The sequence below is a fragment of the Stenella coeruleoalba genome (assembly GCF_951394435.1).
Source record: "Stenella coeruleoalba genome assembly, chromosome: X".
Classification (NCBI taxonomy): Eukaryota; Metazoa; Chordata; class Mammalia; order Artiodactyla; family Delphinidae; genus Stenella; species Stenella coeruleoalba.
Genome location: NC_137152.1, coordinates 93543350 through 93566869, shown reverse-complemented (window position 1 = coordinate 93566869; position 23520 = coordinate 93543350). Strand labels below are relative to the sequence as shown.

At 39.8% G+C, this 23520-nt stretch overlaps 1 protein-coding gene across 3 annotated transcripts in view; it reads right to left on the bottom strand.

Moving 5' to 3' along the window:
• Positions 1-23520, bottom strand: part of LUZP4 (leucine zipper protein 4) — a 96654-nt gene that overhangs the window by 15992 nt on the left and 57142 nt on the right. For all 3 annotated transcript variants that reach the window (XM_079909660.1, XM_079909658.1, XM_079909659.1), the window contains 2 exons: positions 3126-3254; positions 1859-1974 (listed from right to left, as the gene is read on the bottom strand). In XM_079909660.1, coding sequence (XP_079765786.1) covers positions 1859-1974; positions 3126-3225 — 216 coding nt within the window. In that variant the 5' untranslated portion in view covers positions 3226-3254. The remainder of the gene's footprint in view (positions 1-1858; positions 1975-3125; positions 3255-23520) is intronic.

Below are 23520 nucleotides of genomic sequence, written 5' to 3'. Positions count from 1 at the left end.
TAAATCTTGTGAAATACAAAGCTAGCTTATTAGAATTTCAAAGCATGATTGAAAGCTGTAATTGTTATTCAATTTATTAGTAGAATAATTATGTTTACATTTTATCACATTTCTATATTGCAGAGTACTTTTTTCCAGTGAGTTCTGCTATAATGACAGTCTCAAATGTCTGAAAAGTATGAGAAATAGAAAGATGCTTTCAGGGCTTCCCTGGTGGCGCAGTGGTTGAGAGTCCGCCTGCCGACGCAGGGGACATGGGTTCGTGCCCCGGTCCAGGAAGATCCCACATGCCGCAGAGCGGCTAAGCCCGTGAGCCATGGCCGCGGAGCCTGTGTGTCCAGAGCCTGTGCTCCACAACGGTAGAGGCCACAACAGTGAGAGGTCCGCATACCATAAAAAACAAACAAACAAACAAAAAAACCTCTAAAAGAAAGATGCTTTCAATTTGAAAATACTATTTTACGATATTCTTAGTTCATTTATGCGTTTCATACTGTAACGTAAGCTCATGTCCTTCTTTCCAAACTTTATCAAAAACTTTCTCACCTTACAGATTAAATACCATCTCCTCCGTCAAACTTTCACAAATCCCCTTAATCAGAATGAATTGCTGCATCCCCACAATATATAACTTATAACCCTGTTAGAACATGTATTGTAAACTGCCTGGCATTAAATTTCTTTCTTATCTTTCTTTCCCACCACCACATATAATATTTGAAGCAGGGCTGTTCTGGTACCTTGCATAGTGCCTAGAATAGACATTTAATTAACATTTGCTAAATCAATCCTCTAAATATTTGAATATGCAACATGTTCTCCTTCCCCCCAAATTTGCATTTATATAATTTGGCAAAAATGGTTTAAGCTCCCAGAATCAACATTTTTTACTAAATGACCACATAACACTTTAAGAAGAATCACTTTATAGGGCAAGCTGAAACCGTAGTATCAATGTTAACTTATGAATCTGGATATGAGCGCCTCTAAAATTTCTGTCCAGTGACTGGCTCATCTATACAAGTTTAGAGGTGATGGATTTACCACCATAAAATGTACAACTATAGTAAGTCCCATCTGTTGGTTCCAGAGTTTATGTCATACACTAATGTCATCTGACTTTTAGTTTTTACAATTCTTTCACAAGTCTACTAAAACTGTTTTTATACTAAAACTTAAGATCAACAACTCTTATTATATAAGGACAAAAATGAGAATGATTATACAAGACAAATCATGAAAACAGTCATCTCTTTTGGCATTTTATAAATTCAAAATTTCTAGCAGTGATTGAAAATAGCAAAAATAAATGTTTATTAAAACAGTTACAGGGGCTTCCCTGGTGGCGCAATGGTTAAGAATCTGCCTGCCAATGCAGGGGACACGGGTTTGAGCCCTGGTCTGGGAAGATCCCACATGCTGCAGAGCAACTAAGCCCGTGTGCCACAACTACTGAGCCTGTGCTCTAGAGCCCGCGAGCCACAACTACTGAGCCCATGTGCCACAACTGCTGAAGCCCGCGTGCCTACAGCCTGTGTTCTGCAACGAGAGAATCCACTGCAATGAGAAGCCCACTCACTGCAACGAAGAGTAGCCCCTGCTCACCACAACTAGAGAAAGCCCGCACACAGCAACAAAGACCCCACACAGCCAAAAATAAATAAATAACTTAATAAAAAAAAACAGTTACAGAGGAAAAATCAATTAACAAATATTGAAGTTAAATTATGCTTCAGGCAGCATGGGGGAGTACTAAGAAACAATCCCCGCTCTTAATAGAATTTTAAATAATCCTTAATATTAAGAAATATATTAAATTTAGGACCTTTATATTGGTTAATTCTTGGTATTTATTTACCTGCTTCTTTAAAGGCTGCCTGTTTAAAGAGCTTTGTCCAGACTTGAATCCAAAAGTTTCTCCGTTTGGCTTTTCATCATTTCTTTCCTCAACGTTGTTTATGAATCTTGAGTATCCTTTAAAAAATAATTATTTTCTGTATTTTCAGTCAGTAAATTCAACATATCTTTCAGAAGTAATACCTGTGATCTCATTGTTCTCAAGCTATGCACTGGTATTTGCAAAACTTTTGATATATCATTAATCTGATATCACCTGAGAGTCTCGGTGAACTCTAGAACAGTCTTTGCCATACTATTTCTATTTGTATACCTTAATATAGTAGTCTTCTCTGTATACAGCACCTCAAATTTGGTTTCATATGCCACCAAAGTTGGACATATTATCTGAAATTCATTGAAAGAATACTCTAATAGAATAAAGAGAGATGCAGAGAAACTGTTTTGTATTAATCATGTGAATATTTGCCTCAACCATCTGCTTTGATCTGGGTGTAAAGACAGCTTAAGGAATGATCAGAGAATATAGTTCTCCAAAGGCTCACGAAGATCAATTTTATGTTTAGTCAGAAACATGAGATTGGCCCCCTTACCATTCTTAGCAGCTTTGCCCCTATAATAACCACCATCCCTCCTTTTCTCAGAAACTGCTAAGCCACTGAAGGATTCAAACAAATACTGTAAGGAACATGGGTAGACAGCTGGAAGGGGCTCAGAGTACACACAATGTCAAGACGGTTCCAACCTGTTCACTAGACCATGGAGATCATTAATTGTTGAAAAGAATTCTCTACTATGGCGATACACAGCACGTTCACATTAAAATATGCACACTGCATTGACCAATGTGATTAGGGATACAAAAGTCTTTCTTCATGTTCTTCTGCACTCTCTTTGTCCTACAGCATTTATTTTTTCAAAATGTGGATGCCATGGTGCTCAGGCTATTAACCATACTCTTAACCCTTCTGTATTGCCTCCTTAAAGTGGAACTGGACCATCTAGACACGCTTGGGAACAAGTACAAAACATTTCTCATTCTTATCCTGCTCTCTCTTAAGGAAGTAACTCATATAAATTAAAAATTTTGTTTTCATTTGTCATGGCATAAATTTTTACCAATCCTGTATGCATACATTTCCAGGAAAGATAAAACTAGCAACACAGTGCAACTTTAGAACACATTCCAAATTTGTGAGTTTGCTTTCCCAGTTACTCACAAATATTTCAGACTCTTTTTACCACGTGTGATTTTTTGTATACTTTACCTCTCTGCTGGTGATGCTTATCAGCATTTGATTGCTGTCTTGAAACTGAGGTATTTTTTTTATCGTTCTGTGTCTCATTCTTTATTTCTTCAGTGTCCATACCTATCTTTCTAAGTATTATAATGTCATCTGTATTAGAAAACACAGAAAAAAATAAAGACAATGAAAAAAGCTGAATTACAACAATGTGTCTCAAGAGAATAATCTATATTCTTACCTCATCGTATTTTAGAATATTTAAAAAATTGGTAGCCCTGAAAAATAACACTATAATAATAATGAACTTGTAAAACCATAACAAAGATCAAACAATGCAGACATTTTAGGGTTAGTTTCCTGGAACAATAAAGAGAAAAATTCCTGTTAAACAGATTTATAGTAACTTCATTTATGCAAAAATAAAATGCTCTCAGAATATAGTAGCTTAAGGGGGAAATCATTTAAATAAATGATTTTACTAAACGTTATTTTAGTTTCAGAGAAATGTAGAGCAGTAGTGTCATCCCTATATGTAAGATGACACTTTTGTAAGACTATATGTAAGAGCTAGATAATTAGTTGCATTTATTTTCTTGAAAAGTAAGAAGGAAAACAAGGGCAATGGACATTCACATTAGTTACCAAAGAGGTGAGGAACCAAGATTAGTGTAATAGTAGGAAGCAATCAGATTTTACTTTGCAGTCAGGCATGTTCTTATGCACTCATGTGAAGAGCACTTACATGGCATGATTTGAAGGATGAGAGACAGGTACCACCTGCTCTAAAGTATCTCTCCTAAACTCTGGGATAGAAAGGTCTAAAGGTTGGATGTTTTATCGGTGGATCAAAGCTTACTTAGGTCAAGGTATCTTTAGAAATAAGCACAAGTTAGGCATTTGGAAGGACCCAGTGAAACTAGAAGAAAGAGGGGGAGCTGAGATGGGTGCAAAGAGGAAACAGATACCAAAGATTAACCACTCCTTTATTATTTTGCTTAATACTAGTCCTACCTCAGGTCTCCAAAAACCTGATTCTGATTTTCTTTGAAATAGTTGATACTTCCAAAGGTAAAAATCAGGGTAAAGCCCAATAATCAACTGAGTATCATTTCTTGACTATCCTATTTTAAGCCTTTGTTCTGTCTGTCTCTCAGCAGCCATCGGCTGTAATATTTCCTGCAGACATAGTCTTTAATTTTCTGTTCCTTGTATTCTTTTTTTTTAATTTATTTATTTTTTATTTATTTGTTTTTGGCCAAGTTGGGTCTTCGTTGATGCGCATGGGCTTTCTCTAGTTGCAGCGAGTGGGGTCTACTCTTCATTGTGGTGCTCAGGCTTTTCATTGTGGTGGCTTCTCTTGTTGCAGAGCAAGGGCTCTAGGCACACGGGCTTCAGTAGTTATGGCACGTGGGCTCAACAGTTATGGCCCAAGGGCTCTAGAGAGAAGGCTCAGTAGGTGTGGCGCACGGGCTTAGTTGCTCCATGGCATGTGGGATCTTCCCAGAGCAGGGATCGAACCCGTGTCCCCTGTATTGGCAGGCAGATTCTTAACCCCTGTGCCACCAGGGAAGTCCCTGTTCCTTGTATTTTTTATGCATTCTCTTTTCTTTTTAATTTTTCTTCTGTTGTTTCTCCTGTATTCTACATTTAAAATCTGTACAAACCTCTGTATAGACTTTTTTCTCATTACCTTACAGTCGACCCTTTATCAACATGAGGGTTAGGGGTGCTGACTCTCCCTGCAGTTGAAAATCTGCATATAACTTATAGCCGTCCCTCCCTATACATGGTTCTTCTGTATCCATGGTTCCTTCATATCTGTGGCTCCGCCTCTGTGGATTCAATCAACCAGAGATGGTGTAGACTATAGTATTTACCATTAAAACAAATCCAAGTATAAATTGTGAACAAAGAATGTTGCCTGCCATATCAGTAAACAAAGGATGTTGCTGCCAACTAGCCATCAGCTACTGCAGCCTCCCTGTGCACCCTGAGGGGATCCAGGATAGAAAACAACCCCAGATACTGGCCCTAGATAGTTAAGGTGCATATCAAAGGAATCACTTCAATGAGCTCAGATTCTTGCATCTTCCCATATATAGAAAAGTGCTAAATTCATTAACAGCAGATGGCTGGTTTTCTTTAATTAACTTTATTATCTTTTGATTAATTTAATTATCTTAATTAGATAATTGAATTAATTATCTTTTGAGTTTCCGACTGCCTGTTTTTTCCATATATCCAGGCTCCTCCCTTACCTCTTTGTTACCAAGTCCAAGCTCCCTCTGCTTCCCGCACAACAGGCCAATAAATCGGGAGACAAGGTGCTGAGGCAAGGAATAGCGACTTTATTTGGAAAGCCGGCAGACCAAGAAGATGGCGGACTAGGGTCCCCAAAAAGCCATCTTATCTGGATCTGAATGCCAGTTTCTTTTATAGAACAGAGAGGGAGAGGAGGTGAGGAAGTAAAGTAAAAAAGCCATTTATCTTGCAAAATAGGAGGGGATGTGTAATTTCTTCTTTTCTGCAGCCATTCACAGGTGGGCAGGGTCACAATGTCTCTCTGTTGAACAAAGGGCTTTTAGTCTAACAGTCAGGCAGAGGGGCAGGGTTCCCTATGGCAGGTCATTATGTATGCTTACAGCTATAGAGAGTGATTATAATAACAAAAGCAACAAAAAGCAAAGGTTAAAGTATAAGAAACAGATTCAACATGGAGTCAGAATTGGCTCTTCCCTGTTACATCTTCAGAGCAGTCCCTCAGAGCTATCTGAGAGGCTGTCTTCTGGGCTTAAGTCCTCAGAAAGTCTGCCAAATTAAACCTAATTCTCAACTTTTAGGTTGTGCGTTTTTTTTTCAGTCAACAAAGTAGACTCGCATAGTTCAAACCTGTGTTGTTCAAGGGTCAACTGTATAAGGGAGTGCACTGTCAGAACATTTTACAGGACACCACAGGAAGATTTTTGAATCTCCAACCCTTCTCCCTCACCAGCCCTGAAACAATCACTACCCAGCCTACAGAGACCCAATGAGATAGGTGACTTCCCATATAGGAAAGCAAAACTTCCAGAGAGGAGAAAATGAAGCACTGGTATCTTTCACAATGAAGTAAGTGCTTTCACATGAGGGAGTGCTCTGCCTTGTGGCACTCAAACACAATTTGCAGTGCCTTTAAACTTTTCCTGTCCTCAGAGTGACCAAAATTAACATCAAGCTCTGTCTTAGAATTGCATAAGGATTAAACAAAATAGAAAATTTCTCAAGGCTCATGCTGACCTACAGCTACAGTTGAGAAATATTTATCCAATGCTTTATGACAGGGATGGCTCAATGGGTAAACCATGTGGATTAATAATAACACTTTTAAGGGAGTTCACTGGTGGCCTATTGGTTAGGATTCCGGGCTTTCACTGCCTTGGCCCATGTTCATCCCTGGTTGGGGAACTGAGATCCCACAAGCTGCACAGTATCACCAAAAATTTTTTTTAAATAAAATAACACCTTTAAATTGAATAACACTTTAAAGTTTACAGAGCATTTCCACATAAAAGCTCTTGGCACAGTACCTGGCATATATGAGACACTCAATAAATAAGAAAATAAATGAACAAACAATTACTAAGTGTCTGATATATACTGTGCCCCCACACTTAAAGGTCAGCAGAGATTAGCCTCACTTTTAACGAAGAAAACAGGAATTTCCTGGTTGTCCAGTGGTTAGGACTGTGCACTCTCACTGCCGAGGGCTCGGGTTCAGTCCCTGGTAGGGGAACCAAAATCCCACAAACCATGTGGCATGGCCCAAAAGAAGAAGAAAACAGGCTCAGGAAGATTGCATGACTTACTTGAGGGCAGAAAATTATTCTGTTAACAAGCTAGGACAGATTCTAGTCCAAGACCCTTGCCACTACATTACACTTCCTCCTTTGAAAGCTCAGCTATTCCCCAGAATTAAAACAGCAGCACCGAGGCTAGTGACCATTCATTTGAATGTGGTATTCCTACTAAAATAGCATTTTCCTTTCAATTCTATTTGAAATTAATTGCACAAAGTCAAGTTTAGCATTCAATTAGTGTAACAGCAACCTCTAATCCAGTATTCAAGCACCCATTTTGCCCTGTCCCCCTGATTCCTTCAGTCTAAGATTTGGTATGCAACCATTTGGTATGCTTGTTTTGAACCACAGAGTGCTATACAGGAAAACTATGGCATGGCTTTAAATCCTGTCTGTGGTCTTATTTGCCCAAAAGGACTTCAGCCATTTGAGCTTTGAATCAAACCACCCTGCAACTCACATAATTCTTATAAACTCATGAGCGAAGTACATAAAATGGCTCTGGAAATACCTAGAGTCCTCTTCCCCTAAATTCAAATCCTTCTCCATTAGTTTAGCTTACACATAACATTATAAAGACTTCAGTTTTAAGGTCATCCTGAGAGTGCTACATTAATCCCACAGGATTTTTTGAATCCTTTCCTTTTGAATATATTACTGTATGGAAGCATTTTCCCGTCTCAGTTTGACTCAATCCAAATGTCATATAACTCCTTAGTAATATGAATGAACAAACGTCAGAGAAAGAGTAGCGAATAGCAGTAGTAATACAGAAAGCAAAAAGTTGTACATTTCATACAAGACGGGATTTTTATAAAAATGTCATTCGCAAATAGGCTTTACAGAGATTGTCAAAGTTCAACAAATGTGTATAAGTTTCATATCTGCTACCTGGCCAACAGCATCAAGATATTTTGACTCATGGTAACTGTTTTAGAAGAGAGAAGGTAGAAATATGCTCTGGTATCCATCCAAATCTACAATAAGGAGACTCTTTGAGTCAATAATACATTATTTTCCCACTTATTTAGCCATACCTTAAGGCCATTCATTGCCCTAGACTACAAAGGATTTTGTTATGGTGTTGACATTTAAATTTTCTTAAAAATGGTCACTGCTTTCATCTAATTTAGACTCATAAGTGATAGTACTGGCTTCTCTTTAAAATATAAGCAGCCCTGTAATATGGGTTCGGGTTTAATGACTACACCCACAGCTGCTATATAAAATTCATTTAACTAATAAGAAATTCAATTTTCTCTTTGTTATTTTTCCATTTTTGTTGTACTTATCCCACAATTGAATTTCACATCAATTGTGCAAAAGGGTCACTTGTACAAGGGAAGATAAGCACACCAAAGTAGAGTACAGGAAAACAAGCTACACAATAGACAGTAGAAATTTGTCCTGACAGTCTGTAACACAGGTAAATGAAACTCTGTTTAAAAGATGAAAAGGGGGGGCTTCCCTGGTGGCGCAGTGGTTGAGAGTCCGCCTGCCGATGCAGGGGACACGAGTTCGTGCCCCGGTCTGGGAAGATCCCACATGCCGCGGAGTGGCTGGGCCCGTGAGCCATGGCCACTGAGTCTGCATGCCCGGAGCCTGTGCTCCTCAATGGGAGAGGCCACAGCAGTGGGAGGCCCGTGTGCCACAAAAAAAAAAAAAGTTTTGCCTGTTCCCACTGAAAAGATCAAAACCCGGACTCATTTGTTGGAGAACCAATCTTTAAGAGCATGAACCAGTGACGTCTTAAATATTTTTTTACAACCCTAAAATTATGAAATTTTACTATCATATGCAGCCTCCAACTAACTTACCATATTCAATTTGACATCTTTCCTCGGCCTTCCAACCATGATTTGAGCCTATCTTTTCCAAATTACATTCTCCAGTATCCCCCTAGCTCTAATCATCTACTGAAATGACAGTGCCTCCTAAATCCGTTGAATCTGCTATTGTCCAAGTTAAACCAAACAAACACCTCCCTCAGTCTCCCAAAGCTTGACATTATCTACCGTTTAAACCCCATCCCTCAACCAAATGATTTTTAATCCCTCTCAAGTTGGCTACATCTCTAAAGTTTGATATCCAAATCCAGAGAGAGAGAGTAGGTAACTACTCCAGCTTCCCAAATTGCTAGCTACCCAAAAGTGAGGCTGTAGGTCCACTTTCTGAAGGACATATAGCCAACATTTACTCAACTTTTTCCACAGGTTTGTGCACATTACCTGTAGTATCTCATTTAATCCTCAACAACTCTATGATGCAGATACTACTCAACTGAGGAAACTCAGGCTCCAAGAGATAAAGAAACTTGCACAAGTTCAAACAACCACTAAATTTGGGGGACCAGGCTGCTCTGCAACTGTGACCCCTAATTCTCTGAATTTTGAGAGAAACTCATTGCTTTGGCTATTTACCAGTTTATATTTTTACCTCTATAAGCATCTGTTAAACACCAATCAATGAAATCAACACAAAGAAAAGTGCAGAAAGCATTTGGATTTACCTAAGTGCTATAAATTGCCCTCAGTTCTGGGATTTTCCCCCCACTCAGAGTCCCTGTGACAGGGCGGGGCCTAGAATAAGGCAAGTGAAGCACTTACCTCAGGCATAAAATTTAAGGACGCTCCAAAAAACTCAGTATGCAAGGTAAAAGTAATATTTAGCACAATATTTTCAAAAATGAAAATCAGTGCAAGAACAATCCCTGATGAACAAAATATCAACAACAAAAAAAGACCATATCAGACCCTGTACTTGAACAACTTTGCCTTACTTGCCTCACTCCAATTCCTTTATTTACAAAAGGAAAATACTGTTTACCAAAATGGGTGACCTACCAGACGGTTGTACCTTGGTTTTTAAAAATATTTCACTAAAATATTATTTATCTTGGGGGGTAGGGTAAATTGGGAGATTGGGATTGACATATACACACTACTATACATGAATTAGATAACTAATAAGAACCTACTGTATAGCACAGGGAACTCTACTCAGTATTCTGTAATGACCTATATGGGAATAGAACCTAAAAAAGAGTGAATATATGTATATGTATAACTGATTCACTTTGCTGTTCAACAGAAACTAACACAACATTGTAAATCAACTATACTCCAATAAACATTAACTTTAAAAATGTTATTTATCTTCATCACTGAAATTTTGGTGCCTCTTTAAATTCTGCACCCTTGGCAAGTGCCTCACTTGCCTGACCATAGTCCCAGCCCTCCCCAGTGACCAAATACTATTTTTTAAAAGTCATTTTAATGCCACAAAATGTTTAGGAACTCATGTTGGAGCTGGGGGTGGGGAGCAAGCAGTAGTGTGGAATCCACAAGGTCTATGTCTTAGAAGAGTAAAGCCTGTTGATACCGATCATGAAATAGATTGTTAGAAACATGTGAAAGCAGAAAAAAAGAAAAACAAGAAAATTTCTTAGGTACTATTCATGGCCATTCCCCCTCAGAAGCAAAGGGGGAGGTAGGAAACTTCCTCAACCTCATAAAAGGCATCTATGAAAAACCCACAGCTAAAATGATGATTAATGGTAAAAGACTGAAAGCTTTGCCTCTGAGATCAGAAACAAGTTAAGGACATTTGCTCTCACCACATCTATTTAACATTTCATTGGAGATTGTAGCCAGGACAGTTAGTCAAGAAAAAGAAATAAAAGGCAACCAGATTTGAAATAAAGAAGTAAAACTATCCCTATTCTCAGATGCCATGATCACGTATAGAGAAAATCCTAAGGATACACACATACACACACACATATTAGAGCTAATAAACGAGTTCAGCAAGGTTGCAGAATACAAGATCCATACACAAAAATAAATTCTATTTCTATACCCTAGCAATGAACTACCCAAAAATGGTTAAGAAAACAATCCCACCAAGAAGACCATTTAATAGGAGAAAGAATAGTCTTTTTAACAAATGAACTGGATATTCACATGTAGGTAGTTAGATCCTACCTCATTCTATCTGCAAAAATTTAACTCAAAATGAATCAAAGATGTGAATGTAAAAGTGCAAACTAGAAAACTCTTAGATGGAAACACAGGAGTAAATCTTCATCATTTCTTAGATATGATACCAAAGCATGAAAAACAGAAGAAAAAAATAAATTGTACTTCATCAAAATTAAAAACCTTTGTGCTTCAAAAGGCACTGTCAAGAAAGTGAAAAAACAACCACAAAATAGGAGAAAATACTTGTAAATCATGTATCTGAGAAGGTTCTAGTATCCACAACATATAAAGAACTCAACAATAAAAAGGCAATCCACTTTCATTTCAAAAGTCCACCTTCCCTGTTTTGCTCTCTCACCCTCCTTATTTCTATGGTTCATTCTGCCTGCTCCCTACCACTTCTGAGGTTTTCCTGGCTGCAATGCTCTGCTCATTTCTGAGGTCTGCCCTCCCCGTTTCCTCTTCCACTCTCTTTCCTAAAGTCCACTGTCCCTACTCCTTGCTCTCCCCACTTTTTTCCTCCCCACTTCTAATGATTGCCCTTACTGCTGCTCCCTGTCTCATATTTTAGGTCTGAACCCCTGTCCTTGCTCCTCATTTCTGAAGTCTGTCATTCATCTCTTTCCTCATTTGTAAGATCAGCCCTCCCTGCTCCGTGCCCTTCCATTTCTAAGTTCCGCCGTCCCTGCTCTGCTCTCCCACCCTCATCTCTAAGGTGAAACCTCTTCTTACTGCTCTTCCCATTTTCAAGTTCGGCCCTCCTTTGCTCCTCCCCTCCATATCAAGTCGGCCCTCACTGCTCTGCTCCTCCCCCTCTCATTTCTAAAGTCCCTGATGCTGTGCTGCTCCTTCCCCCCGCCCATAGCTAAGGTTTTCTCCTCCTCTGCTCTGTGCTGCCCTATCCCCACCCACCGCCAACCCCGCCTCATTTAAGCAGTCCGTCCTCGCTCCCTCCCGCTGCCCATGTTTAAGTGGATGAGAGCGAGTAGAGCTCTGAGGTGAGACACTAGACAGCACCAGCAGAAGGGAAAGGCGGTCTATGCTGAATCGGCACCAGTCAAGCAACCAAATAAACCATCCCTTTGCCCAGTCTGGCTGCTCGACCACCACTCCTCACAAATTAGCCTTAGCCTTAGCCTTGCTCCTCCAACCCCTGGAATCCAGTCCTTTGTGACACCCTGCGAAGAGTGAGGGACTGTGAAAGGGCGGGTAACTTGCTATCATTCCTTAAGAGGGTAAAATATACAGACACAGCCGGCTTTACATTTCCCACACCGGGCCCTTTCCCGCAATCCCTACTCCGTGATTTCTGTCAGCTTTGGCCAGTTTCCCACCTAAGAGGTCAGGGCTAGCCTGAGGCGGTCTGGTCAGGGCTAGCCTGAGGCGGGAAAATGGGAACAGAGAGGTGAGGCAGGGGCCAGCAGGCTGGCCAGGTGCTTTATCTACATGGGGGCGGGTGCTGGCACAGAGGGGAAGCCTCCCCGCCCAGGGGGTGTGCCTCACAGCACCGCTTCCAGCCTGCCTTTCTCCAGTCAGCCCTGACTAGCGGGGGCTGGGGTCCGGGATCTACATACCTAGAGACAAGTCTAGAATGTTCATTTTTTCTCTATTGTTAGTGCCTGTAAGCACCTTTACAGGAGCCAGTTTGGAAACCGAAGCCATCTCCTCAGCGAGACAGCGCTGCACTGTGATCTACTGTGGCGCCCCCTCACGGCTTCCTAAGGCAGGCGAAACTTGTCAGCCAATCACAGTCCTTTGCTTCTCTGTTGCTAACGCCCAGGGGGTAGAGCTTGGAATCTACCAATCAGGAACCTGGCTCACCAGAAAAAAAAAAAAAAAGACCTGTCCATTTCTTTCCCGCGCTTTCTAAAAACTGTCTCTTCTCAGGTGCATCGACCGCTCAGTCAGACACTTTTTTTTTTTTCTGTGACGGCTTGATCCTTGCTTTTCATAGCTCTTAGAAGAACCCCGTTTCTCCTCTTTGAGGTTGGCATTCCTTGCGAATAAAACCTTATGTTTTTGACGTGATGGACTTGTTCCCTGTTTCTCTCAAATTTGAAGAGCTACCACAAATCTAGCAGTTAAGACTCATCCACAGACATACAGTGCCACATACTTTTTCATGACTTCCCTATAGGTGCATCCATGACATTCTTTAAGAAAAATGTAATTGTTGCTCTTATTGCCTAATACTGCTCAGTATACACTACTTTTAAATGTTAGAGGAATCCTGTGTCACTGGTTCTTCAGGGGAAATAAAAATCAAATTAATAATTTTCGAGAGCTGAAAACTTGTTCAAGTTGTTACAGAAACCACAACATAAATGCAGAAGAGATTTAAAATTGTAAATTATTTAATTATTTGTTGTATTTAAGTCATTGCTTAGCACCAGGGTCCTAAAGATTAATAGGTCAGTCTTTTTCTCAAGGCATATACAGTTGCCTGAAAACAATAAATATATGCAAAATATTAATTTAGGTGCTATAATTCAGTCCATACAACAAATACCGAGCTCCTTACTGTGTTAGTTAGGGATACTGGTAGCTACAAAATATATGTATGAGACAAAGGAGAAAATTCACCTTGTGTATCAGGAAAGAATCATTTAAGACTTGAAAAATTAGGGAGTAATTTTAGGGGTGGGAAACGTATTTCCTGGCAGAGGAAGCATCACTACCAGCACACTTCGGAAAGTGCAAGCCATTCCGTGTGGTGAGGTACTGAAAGATGAATCTGAAGAGATCAGCAGAGATTAGATTATGGAGGACTTTTATATTATGTGAAAGATTTGGAACAATTTTTTCCTATCAGATTTATTGAGTTATAGAGCGATAAGGGAAGAGGATCAAAGACAGAACCCCAAGGAAATTACAAAGGAAATTGAATAGAAAATATCAGAGTTATGGGAAAAAACAGGAAAGTGGTATCCAGGAAATAAAGGGAGAATTCCAAGAGGAACTTAATGGTCCACTGGGTCAAGTGTTGCTGGAAGGTCAAATTAGCTAAGAACTGAATTCATTAAATTTAGCAATTAAGAGGTTTTTTTTTTTAACCTTCAGCAGAGTTCTAACAGACTATAAGTTGAGGATTGATCAATTAATTAATTAATTTTTATTTAACAAATACATATAGCATTTACTATCTGCCAGGCACTGTTCTAAGAGCTTTATTAGTCATTCATTTAATCTTCATGATAACCCTGTATCCTAGCAGGACCCCATGAGGACCTTCCCAGGACAGGCCTTCCCCCATATCCTCTGCTTTAGGTCCTCTCTGAAGTACCTAGATAACAGTATTTGATGCACATTTCCTGAGTTGTTTTGCAGATGTAAACCCCCACCACCATCCCCCACCCCCCAACCCCACCCCCCCACCCCCCACCCCCCCCCACCCCCCCCACCCCCCCCCCACAACAAATGGAAGATGTTAAGTACTTGATGACCACGAGCACATAGCCCCAGGCCTCCTGGAGCCTAAGGACTGATGATGTTAACCCCTGTGACACCACCCAGCTGCCTCACCATCAGCCAATCAGAGAATTGTGCACAAGCTGATCACATACCTGGCAACCCCACCCTCACTCACCTGGCTTTTAAAAGTGCTTTGCTGAAGCCCCTTCAGGGATCTCGGGGCTTTTTAGGGCATGAGCCACTGCTTCTCCTTGCAGGGCCTTGCAGTAAAACTTTCTCTGCTCTAAATTCCGAAGTTTCAGTTTGTTTGGCCTCACTGTGCATTGGGCACATGAACTTTCATTAACAATCCTGGAGAGTCAGTCAGGAGATCTTGCCCATGGCAGGTCGACCTCAGCCTGGGGCAGCCCATTCCGAGACCCCAGCAACTCCCGGAGCCCATTTCGCTCTGGGGATCTCAGAGGGATGGTCCCCAACAGGTGCCGGCCACCCATGGCATGAGGCTGTTTGGAGCCAAGAAACGACTGGAGCTGCAGTCCACATTCAGTGTTGTTGGGTAAGTCACTAAAGTTTGTGCAGGCTTGGAATTCTCTCCCCTCCATATGGGTTGTTTCCCTTGTGGGAAGTGAGCTACTTTGCTGGAGGGTAAGTAGCTCTTGTGTGTACAACTGGGAACAGTTTCCCCCCTCAGTTTGGGCTTTCCCTCTATGGGACGAGCCAACTTGTTTTGCATTTGATTGGGGTACCCTGTTGGAGAGGGGAATTGTCAGACTCTACCTGATTTGGGAACTGGTTCATTTCAAGAGCTGGGCCAATTTGTTAGGAGGCCTCCATTTGGGAGTGGAAGTGGAATTCTAGACTACACCTCCACTGATTTTCTGTCTGTGTGACTGTAGCTTAGTTGCTGTTTGTGTTTTTGTGTGTATCATTTTGGGGTGAGCCACTCACGGTCCATTCTTTTTTGGGAGCCAGGCTGCTCTGGAGCCTCAATCTGGGAATGGAGGTGGAATATCTGGGCTATGCCTCATCTGATTCTTTGTTTGTGAGACCATATGTTTGTTGTTTGTATGTGTGTTAATACTTGCATTGACCAGTTGAGATGCCTTTGGTGAATAATGGGACTCGTGTGTGATGACACCAGGGTATCCTTCCCTATTGTGTTTGTTTCACCTGCAGCAGAGCATTGGTTGGGATTTCCTTCCTTTTTGGGGCTAGGGAACTGTGACCCTAAAAGACTGATTTAAATTGCTGTTTGCTTGATATTTGATAACACCGGCTATGAATAATTAAGTATGGATGATCCATCTCTGTTCCATCTTACAGTCCCCTGGGGTACTTTTGCAAAACTAAGAGATCTTTAGCTATGCTCCCTAAATGAAAGAAAATGCCTTAATACTCCCTGAGATCTGGAGGGCAAATGTCCTAATGCCTCGGCTATTATATCAAAGTAGGTCTTTTGCAATTGCTTTTATCTTACAGGTGTATGTGTGTATATGTGAATGAGTGTCTCAGTACTTGAGTCCAAATCCCTTTTTCTCTTCCTGGTTTTGCTGAAAGAGGGGCATATAAATGTGAGCGGGTGATGCGTATTATTTATTGTATTTATATATTACTGTTATTTATTTGTTTAAACTGAAGTGGATATTTGGGAACTGGAAAAAAGAAAGTTCCCTGAAAATAGCCCAAGATGGATGGGTTTTGTATAAGTAGTTAGAAGAGGAATTCGCATTTCTCTTCCTGTGCGTTTGAGATGTAAATGATCTACCTGGGCTCTCTGGAGCTTATCTAATCAATCTGTGTTGCTTGGAACTGAAGAAAAAAGGGATTCAGAAATAACATTAAAAGAACAACCCTCAAAACTTCTGGGAATGCTCCCTCAGCCAAACTGTAATTCATAAGCTTCATAAGGGATCATCAAGAACAAATAGTAAAGCCTTAGTCATCTGAGCAAGCAATTTTAATGTATTCCAACTGTTCTTTGTAAGCTAGTAAGTTTATATTGTAATACCTGATTCATAACTGAGTTTTTTTTTTTAAGTGCAGCTATGAAATCTCTAGTATTGATCTCGGGTGGCCTCAGCCTGAAGCGGCTTGAAGCAAGGTTTCGGTTCCCAGACAGAGACTGAAGTCTGGTCGCAGCAGTGAGAGCACCAAATCCTAGACATTAGATCACAGGTCAGTGACAAGGCCCTGGTTCTTCCACTCTGCAGAAAAAGAATTCCCACAAAGACGGAAAGTAGGGAAACAAGTAAGGTGTTTATTAGGAGGAAAAAGAGTACAGTACGTGTGGATAGGCACGTGGGCAGGCTCAGAGAAAGAGTTGTGCCCTCATGGTAGTTTGAATCACTTTTATGGGGCATTTCTTCTGGGTTTCCTTTGAGTCATCTTGCTTTGCCTGGTTTTGAGTCTGTATTTGGTATATCTCAGGGTCTTCCCCTGTGTGCATGTGCATCTTTTAGCCAAAATGGATTCTAGCAAAGAAGCCTATGGGTAGTTGATGTCACTTACTATGGGGTGGTGCCCCCTCCCTTTTTGACCTCCAAGGAGCCTTTCTGCACATGTAGTCGGGGAAGTCTCCTTGACTTTGAGAATGAGGACTATGCGGTCCTTTATCTCTTATCTGGGCAGGGCCCAGCCTCCTCCATCATCCTGCTTTTATGGAGTTTCTGCTACTATGGAGTTTCTGTTCACAGGGGAGAAACTGTCCAGCCTGGGGCTCATCTATCTCTTGCCTCACTATTGTTTGTTTATATATCTGTGTACACATTATACATATGAGATATCTCTATTTCTGGAAAGTATTACCAAAATTGAATTTATAAACAGCTCTATTTAATTGACTTTAAGTGCTTGCAAATTAAACATTAAAAAAGCTAGACAAGGGGCTTCCCTGGTGGTGCAGTGGTTGAGAATCTGCCTGCTAATGCAGGGGACACGGGTTCGAGCCCTGGTCTGGGAAGATCCCACATGCCGTGGAGCAACTAGGCCCGTGAGCCACAACTACTGAGCCTGCGCGTCTGGAGCCTGTGCTCCGCAACAAGAGAGGCCGCGATAGTGAGAGGCCTGCGCACCACGATGAAGAGTGGCCCCCGCTTGCCACAACTAGAGAAAGCCCTCGCACAGAAATGAAGACCCAACACAGCCCAAAATAAATAAATTAATTAAAAAAAAAAAAGCTAGACAAAATAAGCTTCAAGTTCACGTGAATGGGGAAATACTCTATTAAGTTAATACCTGGTATTAAGGTTAGTTTTTTTGTTGATCTGATCAATATAGCCCTGTCTTTAGAGTCATCAACATTATGTATAATACTTTCACTGCAACTAGGTTTAATAGAAGTTAAACGAAATCTTGTTATATCTGTTTCAAATTTGTCAGCAAGAAAAATAACTTGGTTTGATGAAATTTTTATGAGTGAACTAAATGCAAATGGGATAAGAGCTTTTAGGTAAACTCTATAGGAATAATTACTTTCTGAAAATTATCTAAAATAGTCTCTCCAGATTTTGGTAACTATTACTTGCCTCTTGGTTTTCACTAGAAATTAAGGTTTTTAAGAGTTGGGGATTCTAATTTAAATGTGTAATTAAAGCTACTAAAAATTATAAAGCATTTCACTATACAGCAGGAAAGTGGGATATATATTTTGAGTAAAAAAGGAGTTTTATTCATGGTCAGGCTGAGATTAGCTTAAACTTAATTGGGTAGATGGATTTGTTATTAAAAGTAGACTGGTGCAGGACTAGACTTGGTTCCTCTCTGCTAAGAGAACAAGTTTACTTAGAATGCTGCTTTTGATGACAGATTGTGTGAACTTCCTTGCCTTTCAGTGATCTGTATTTGTTTTTAAATATTCACAGTGACCTATGATTCTATCTGACCAAATGTTTTTTTAAAAAACTTTTTGATATTTTTGATGAACTTCCTATCAAATTCTAATTAAAATTCTTTTGATTTCAGCTAGCTTTGGGATGCTCCAGAGGACCCCTGAGGCACTTCAGAAAAAATATATATACATATTAAACTGACTAGAATTGGTAGGTATGCTAAATTACATGGAAAGCATTGTCAAATGAGTGATAAGCCTCCTCAGATTATACGGTATGAATAAATGTTATTAATATAGACATTCTAAAAATTATATAAAGTTTCTGAAATTTGTATATATCCTGATATAATGTTATAATTTTAGTTGTTATCTTAAAATGTTGCATGTCACAACAACTTGGATAAGCTTCTTTGCTAAGAAGAATTGTAATCAGATCTTTAACCTTGCCTTTTTAAGAACTTTGTCATTCATAGGCAGCTAAGCTGATGTTTTGCAGAACTGCCACATCTTCAAGAAGAGTCATAGAAAGGACGTTTTGACAAAAATAGGTTTCTGATAACTTTTAAATTATATTGCTAAACTAGGTAAGATATTTTAAAAGTCTAATGGAAACCTGATTTCATAAAACTGTTAGTAAAAAAGATTAATTATACAAGACTGAGTAAACTGATGAATATGGTTGTAATTTTTTGATTTTGCCTGAAATATTACTGGCTTTTAATCTGTGTTTATCCAGATGTAAGGAAAGCTTTCCCCCTAAGTATAGTTATGACACAGTCAGAAAGTTAAAATTAATAGATAGGTCCAACTACAAATTAGATAACAACATCGCTAAGGGGTTTAATATTCCCTGCCCAAGGTTGATCAATTCCATTCCACAATCCCTTGTGGAAACCCTTCATCACCCCCATACAGCAGGAAGTAGCCAAGAGTGGTCATCACCCCTTTCCCCACAAGATTGTGGAATGGACGTTGATGGGAATAGTAATAGGGAAGAACAAATCTGACTCCATATTAGACCTGTTTCTTTTACTTTAACCTTTATATTCTATTGTTTTTGCTATAAGTTCATCACTAAAGTGATGTTGCTTATAGCTTAAAGTATACATAAGGCCCATCTCAGGGAACCCTGCCCCCCTGCTTGAACGTTAAACTAAAATACCTTGCTTCAGCTCACAGGGAACATCCTGACCTGGCCCACCTGTGAATGGATGCAGGAAAGAAGAAATTAACACATCCTCTCCCAAGTCTTGCTGAAGTCAGGAGATATTTGCAACAACTTATAACCTATATTGTCTTTTTTGTTGTTTCTTGCTTTAACAAATGTGTGACTGAGCCTCTGATAACATGATAATATATAGTTCCATATGAGATCAACGATTGTAATCATGTAATACTAGATATGGGAAGAAGCAGCAAGAGGGAATATTTTCCTGGATCATAAGAGACTAATAAGATAGATGATCCAGAGATTTTTGCACTGTTAATAAGGTTTAGTCCAGTGATAGCACATTGAGTGGCCTATCAATGAAATCTTCACCAGACCTGGGAATGAGCATTACTAGCACCGTGGGATGAAATGGTCATGAAATGCCCCCAAAACCATGGTCAAATTTATGACCATGAAGGGGCCCTGCTGGCTGAAAATTGGCACTTGCCATCTACCTCTCCACTGCAGCTGCTGACCTTCAACACCCCCTGAAAGGAGTTCAGGGTGGAGATCAGGAATGAGGCACTCTGTGCTCTGGGAAAAACTGGCAGAACAAGGCTTCAGATAGTTAGATATTTTCAGAAGATTTTATTCTGAATTTTATTCTTTTTTTATAAAAAGATATAAAGATTTTTTATAAAAAGATATAAAGATTTTTTATAAAAAGATATAAAATCTTTTTTTATAAAAAGATTTTATTCTGAGCCCAAATTCTTGCACCTTCTCATATCTAGAAAAGCATTAAAATCACTAATAGTGACATCTGCTTTGGCCATTGAGGAGAGAAATGCATTTGGAAGTAAAAATGGAGTAGCTGTGTGAGACTCAGATGCCACCAGCCATTCTCAAAGCAGTGTCTGCTGGAATGTGGGTACCTCTGTCAAGTTTATGGTTAACCTCCTTATCTGAACCTTTATTCCTTTTCTTGTCCAAAACTTGTTCTCCTCAAGATTGAGGAGTACCAAAGAAAAGGGGGGAATTGTAACCCAGCAGGACCCCATGGGCGCCTTCCCAGGACAGTTCGTCCCCCATATCCTCTGCTTTATCTCCTCTCTGAAGTACCTAGATAATAGTATTTGATGCACATTTCCTGAGTTGTTTTGCAGATATAACCACCCCCCCCAACAAATGGAAGAAGTTAACTACTTGATGACCACGAACACATAGCCCCAGGCCTCCTGGAGCCTAAGGACTGATAATGTTAACCCCTGTGACACCACCCTGCTGCCTCAACATCAGCCAATCAGAGAACTGTGAACAAGCTGATCACATACCTGGCAACCCCACCCTCCCTCACCTGGCTTTTAAAAGTGCTTTGCTGAAATCCCTTCGGGGAGCTCCGGGCTTTTTAGGGCATGAGCCACCGTTTCAGTTTGTTTGGCCTCGCTGCGTATCGGGCACACGAACTTACGTTAACAATCCCATAAAGTAAGAGCTAGTATTATTTTTTTTTACAGGTAAGGAAATGAAGGCACAGAGGCATTAAAAAATTTGCCCAAGGACACATGGCTAGTAAATACTGGAGCTACACTCAAACTCATGATTTTAACAGCTACTTCCACAAGGTGAAATAGAGTGTTTCTTGTTGATGGAAAAGATTTAGTTCAACATGTTTTAGGTTATGGGAAAGGAGGTAGGGAAAAGAGAGGCATTAAAAATAAAGGAAAAAGAATAGGAAATAATCAATGGACACATTTCCTATGCTAGAGGAGACAGAAAGAATGGAATTAAGAGTGCAATTGGAAAAATGAGTCTTGAATAAGAGAAGAAGTAAATGTATAATAAAGGTAAAATCTTAACGAATGAAAAACTTTCTGTGTATTACACAAGCTTTCTTAGACCTCACCTTCAGCCTGTGGGTATTAATAAGACTTACATTAATAGCAATAACTCAAATTTCAATGGTTTCTATTTCCGTATATTCTTGAAATATATCCACCTCCCTGAAGAATGTTTCCCTTAATATTTCCTGGAGGGGGGCGTCTTTCATAATGTAACCACAAACAATCCAGTTAGGTGCCATACATAATCTGCTATTTCTTTCTCTTTCTCTTCCTCTGGACTCCTTTTCTTGATGTCTTTCAGTCTCCATCATCTCCTGCTACAAATGAGGAATTTGGAAACCTTAAGAAGTCAAAAACCACATGCTAAAGTGTAGAACTTCTGTCTCTTCTTCTGGGTCACATTTATTAGAGGGATACCAAAGTGATACTTCTAGAACCCCAATGTATTAAAGACTTTTACTGGAACATTTTTTTCCAGTTTTTTTGTTGTTGTTGGCAGTGCTGGTGGTGTTTTGTTTTGTTTTTGTTTTTAAATTTGCCCTCCCCACTCTCTCTATGTTTCAGAATTGAGCCTAGTAGAAATTGGGCCAGGTGACAACGTGAGAGAGACCTCTCATAAAATTACTTTGCATAAAAATTGCTTCTGTCCTCTGACAAGAATGTCATTTAAAAAGCAGAAACTAACACAACATTGTAAAGCAATTATATTCCAATAAAGATGTTAAAAATAATTAATTAATTTAAAAAATAAGAATGTCATTTAATAAGTCTGGCCTTGTGTAACTTTTTCTCTGCTTTCAGTCAAATAGGCTTAGGTTCAAACTAGGTCCCCTGCTACATAAGGATAAATGTACAGTTCTGAATGTTGTTTCTCCAAATCAATTGTAGGACAATTGGGTATTTTTAGTCAAGGATCTTTTGGTTGGAAATAATAGAAGCCTATTTCAGCTAGGTTAAACAAAAAGGAAGATTTATTAGAAGAATCCAGTGGAGGTCAGCAGTATGCAATATAGTTTATCCTCCAAAAAGATTGGAACTGGTTAATTTATTTGATATACCAGAAGTATTTGATGCATCTGATCACTTTTTACTCCTTGAAACGCTTTCTTCGCTTGACTGCTAAGACACCACACTTTCTTGGGTTTCCTCCTACCTTACTGACTGCTCCATTTCAGTTTTCTTTTCTGGTCCCTCCTCATCTCCCTGACCTGTAAACCACTGGTGTTCAAACTTTAGCATATATCAGAGTCACTTGGAAGACTTATTAAAATACAGCTTGCTGGGCTTCACCCCCAGACTTTCTGATTCAGTAGGTCAGGAATAGGGTAGGAAAATGTGCATTTCTAACAAGTTCCCACGTGTTGCTGATGTTGCTGGTCTAGGGACCATACTCTGAGAACAACTGCTTCGAATGGTGGAGCCAGAGCCCAGTCCTTAGACAATTTCTCTATTTACATACACTGCCTCAGTGATTTCATCCAGTTTCATGGTTTTCAAAAGTAGCTATACAACGAATGTCTTCCAAATTTGAATCTCTAGCTCAGACCTCTCCACTGAAAGTTTGTAAAACTGACTATCTACTTGACATCTCTACTCAAATATACAATGGTCATCAGAAATTTAATTTTTCAAGACCAAATTCTTTTTTTTTAAATTTTTTATTGAAGTATAGTTGATTTACAATGTTGTATTTATTACTGCTGTACAGCGAAGTGACTCAGTTATACATATATATACATTTTTTTCTTTTTAATATTTCATTCTTTTTTAATGGCTGTCTATTTATTTATTTATATATTTATTTATTTATTTATTTATGGCTGTGTTGGGTCTTCATTGCTGCTCACAGGCTTTCTCTAGTTGCGGTGAGTGGGGGCTACTCTTCATTGCGGTGCGGGGGCTTCTCATTTCGGTGGCTTCTCTTGTTGCAGAGCATGGGCTCTAGGCGCATGGGCTTCAGGAGTTGTGGCACATGGGCTCAGTAGTTGTGGCACATGGGCTTAGTTGCTCCGCAGCATGTGGGACCTTCCTGGACTAGGGCTTGAACCCATGTCCCCTGAATTGGCAGGTGGATTCTCAGCCACTGCACCACCAGGGAAGCCCTACATTCTTGTTCACATTCTTTTCCATTATGGTTTATTTCAGGATATTGAATATAGTTCCCTGTGCTATAGAGTAGGATGTTGTTGTTTATCCATTCTATATATAATAGTTTTCATCTGCTAATCCCAAACTCCCAGTCCATCCCTCTCCCACCCCTTTCCCCAAGACCAAATTCTTATCTTACTGAAACCAAGCAGGACCCTGTGGGGCCCTCCTGGGCACAAAAACTTTTCTCTGTCCCTGTTTATTGCAGGAAAAAGGCT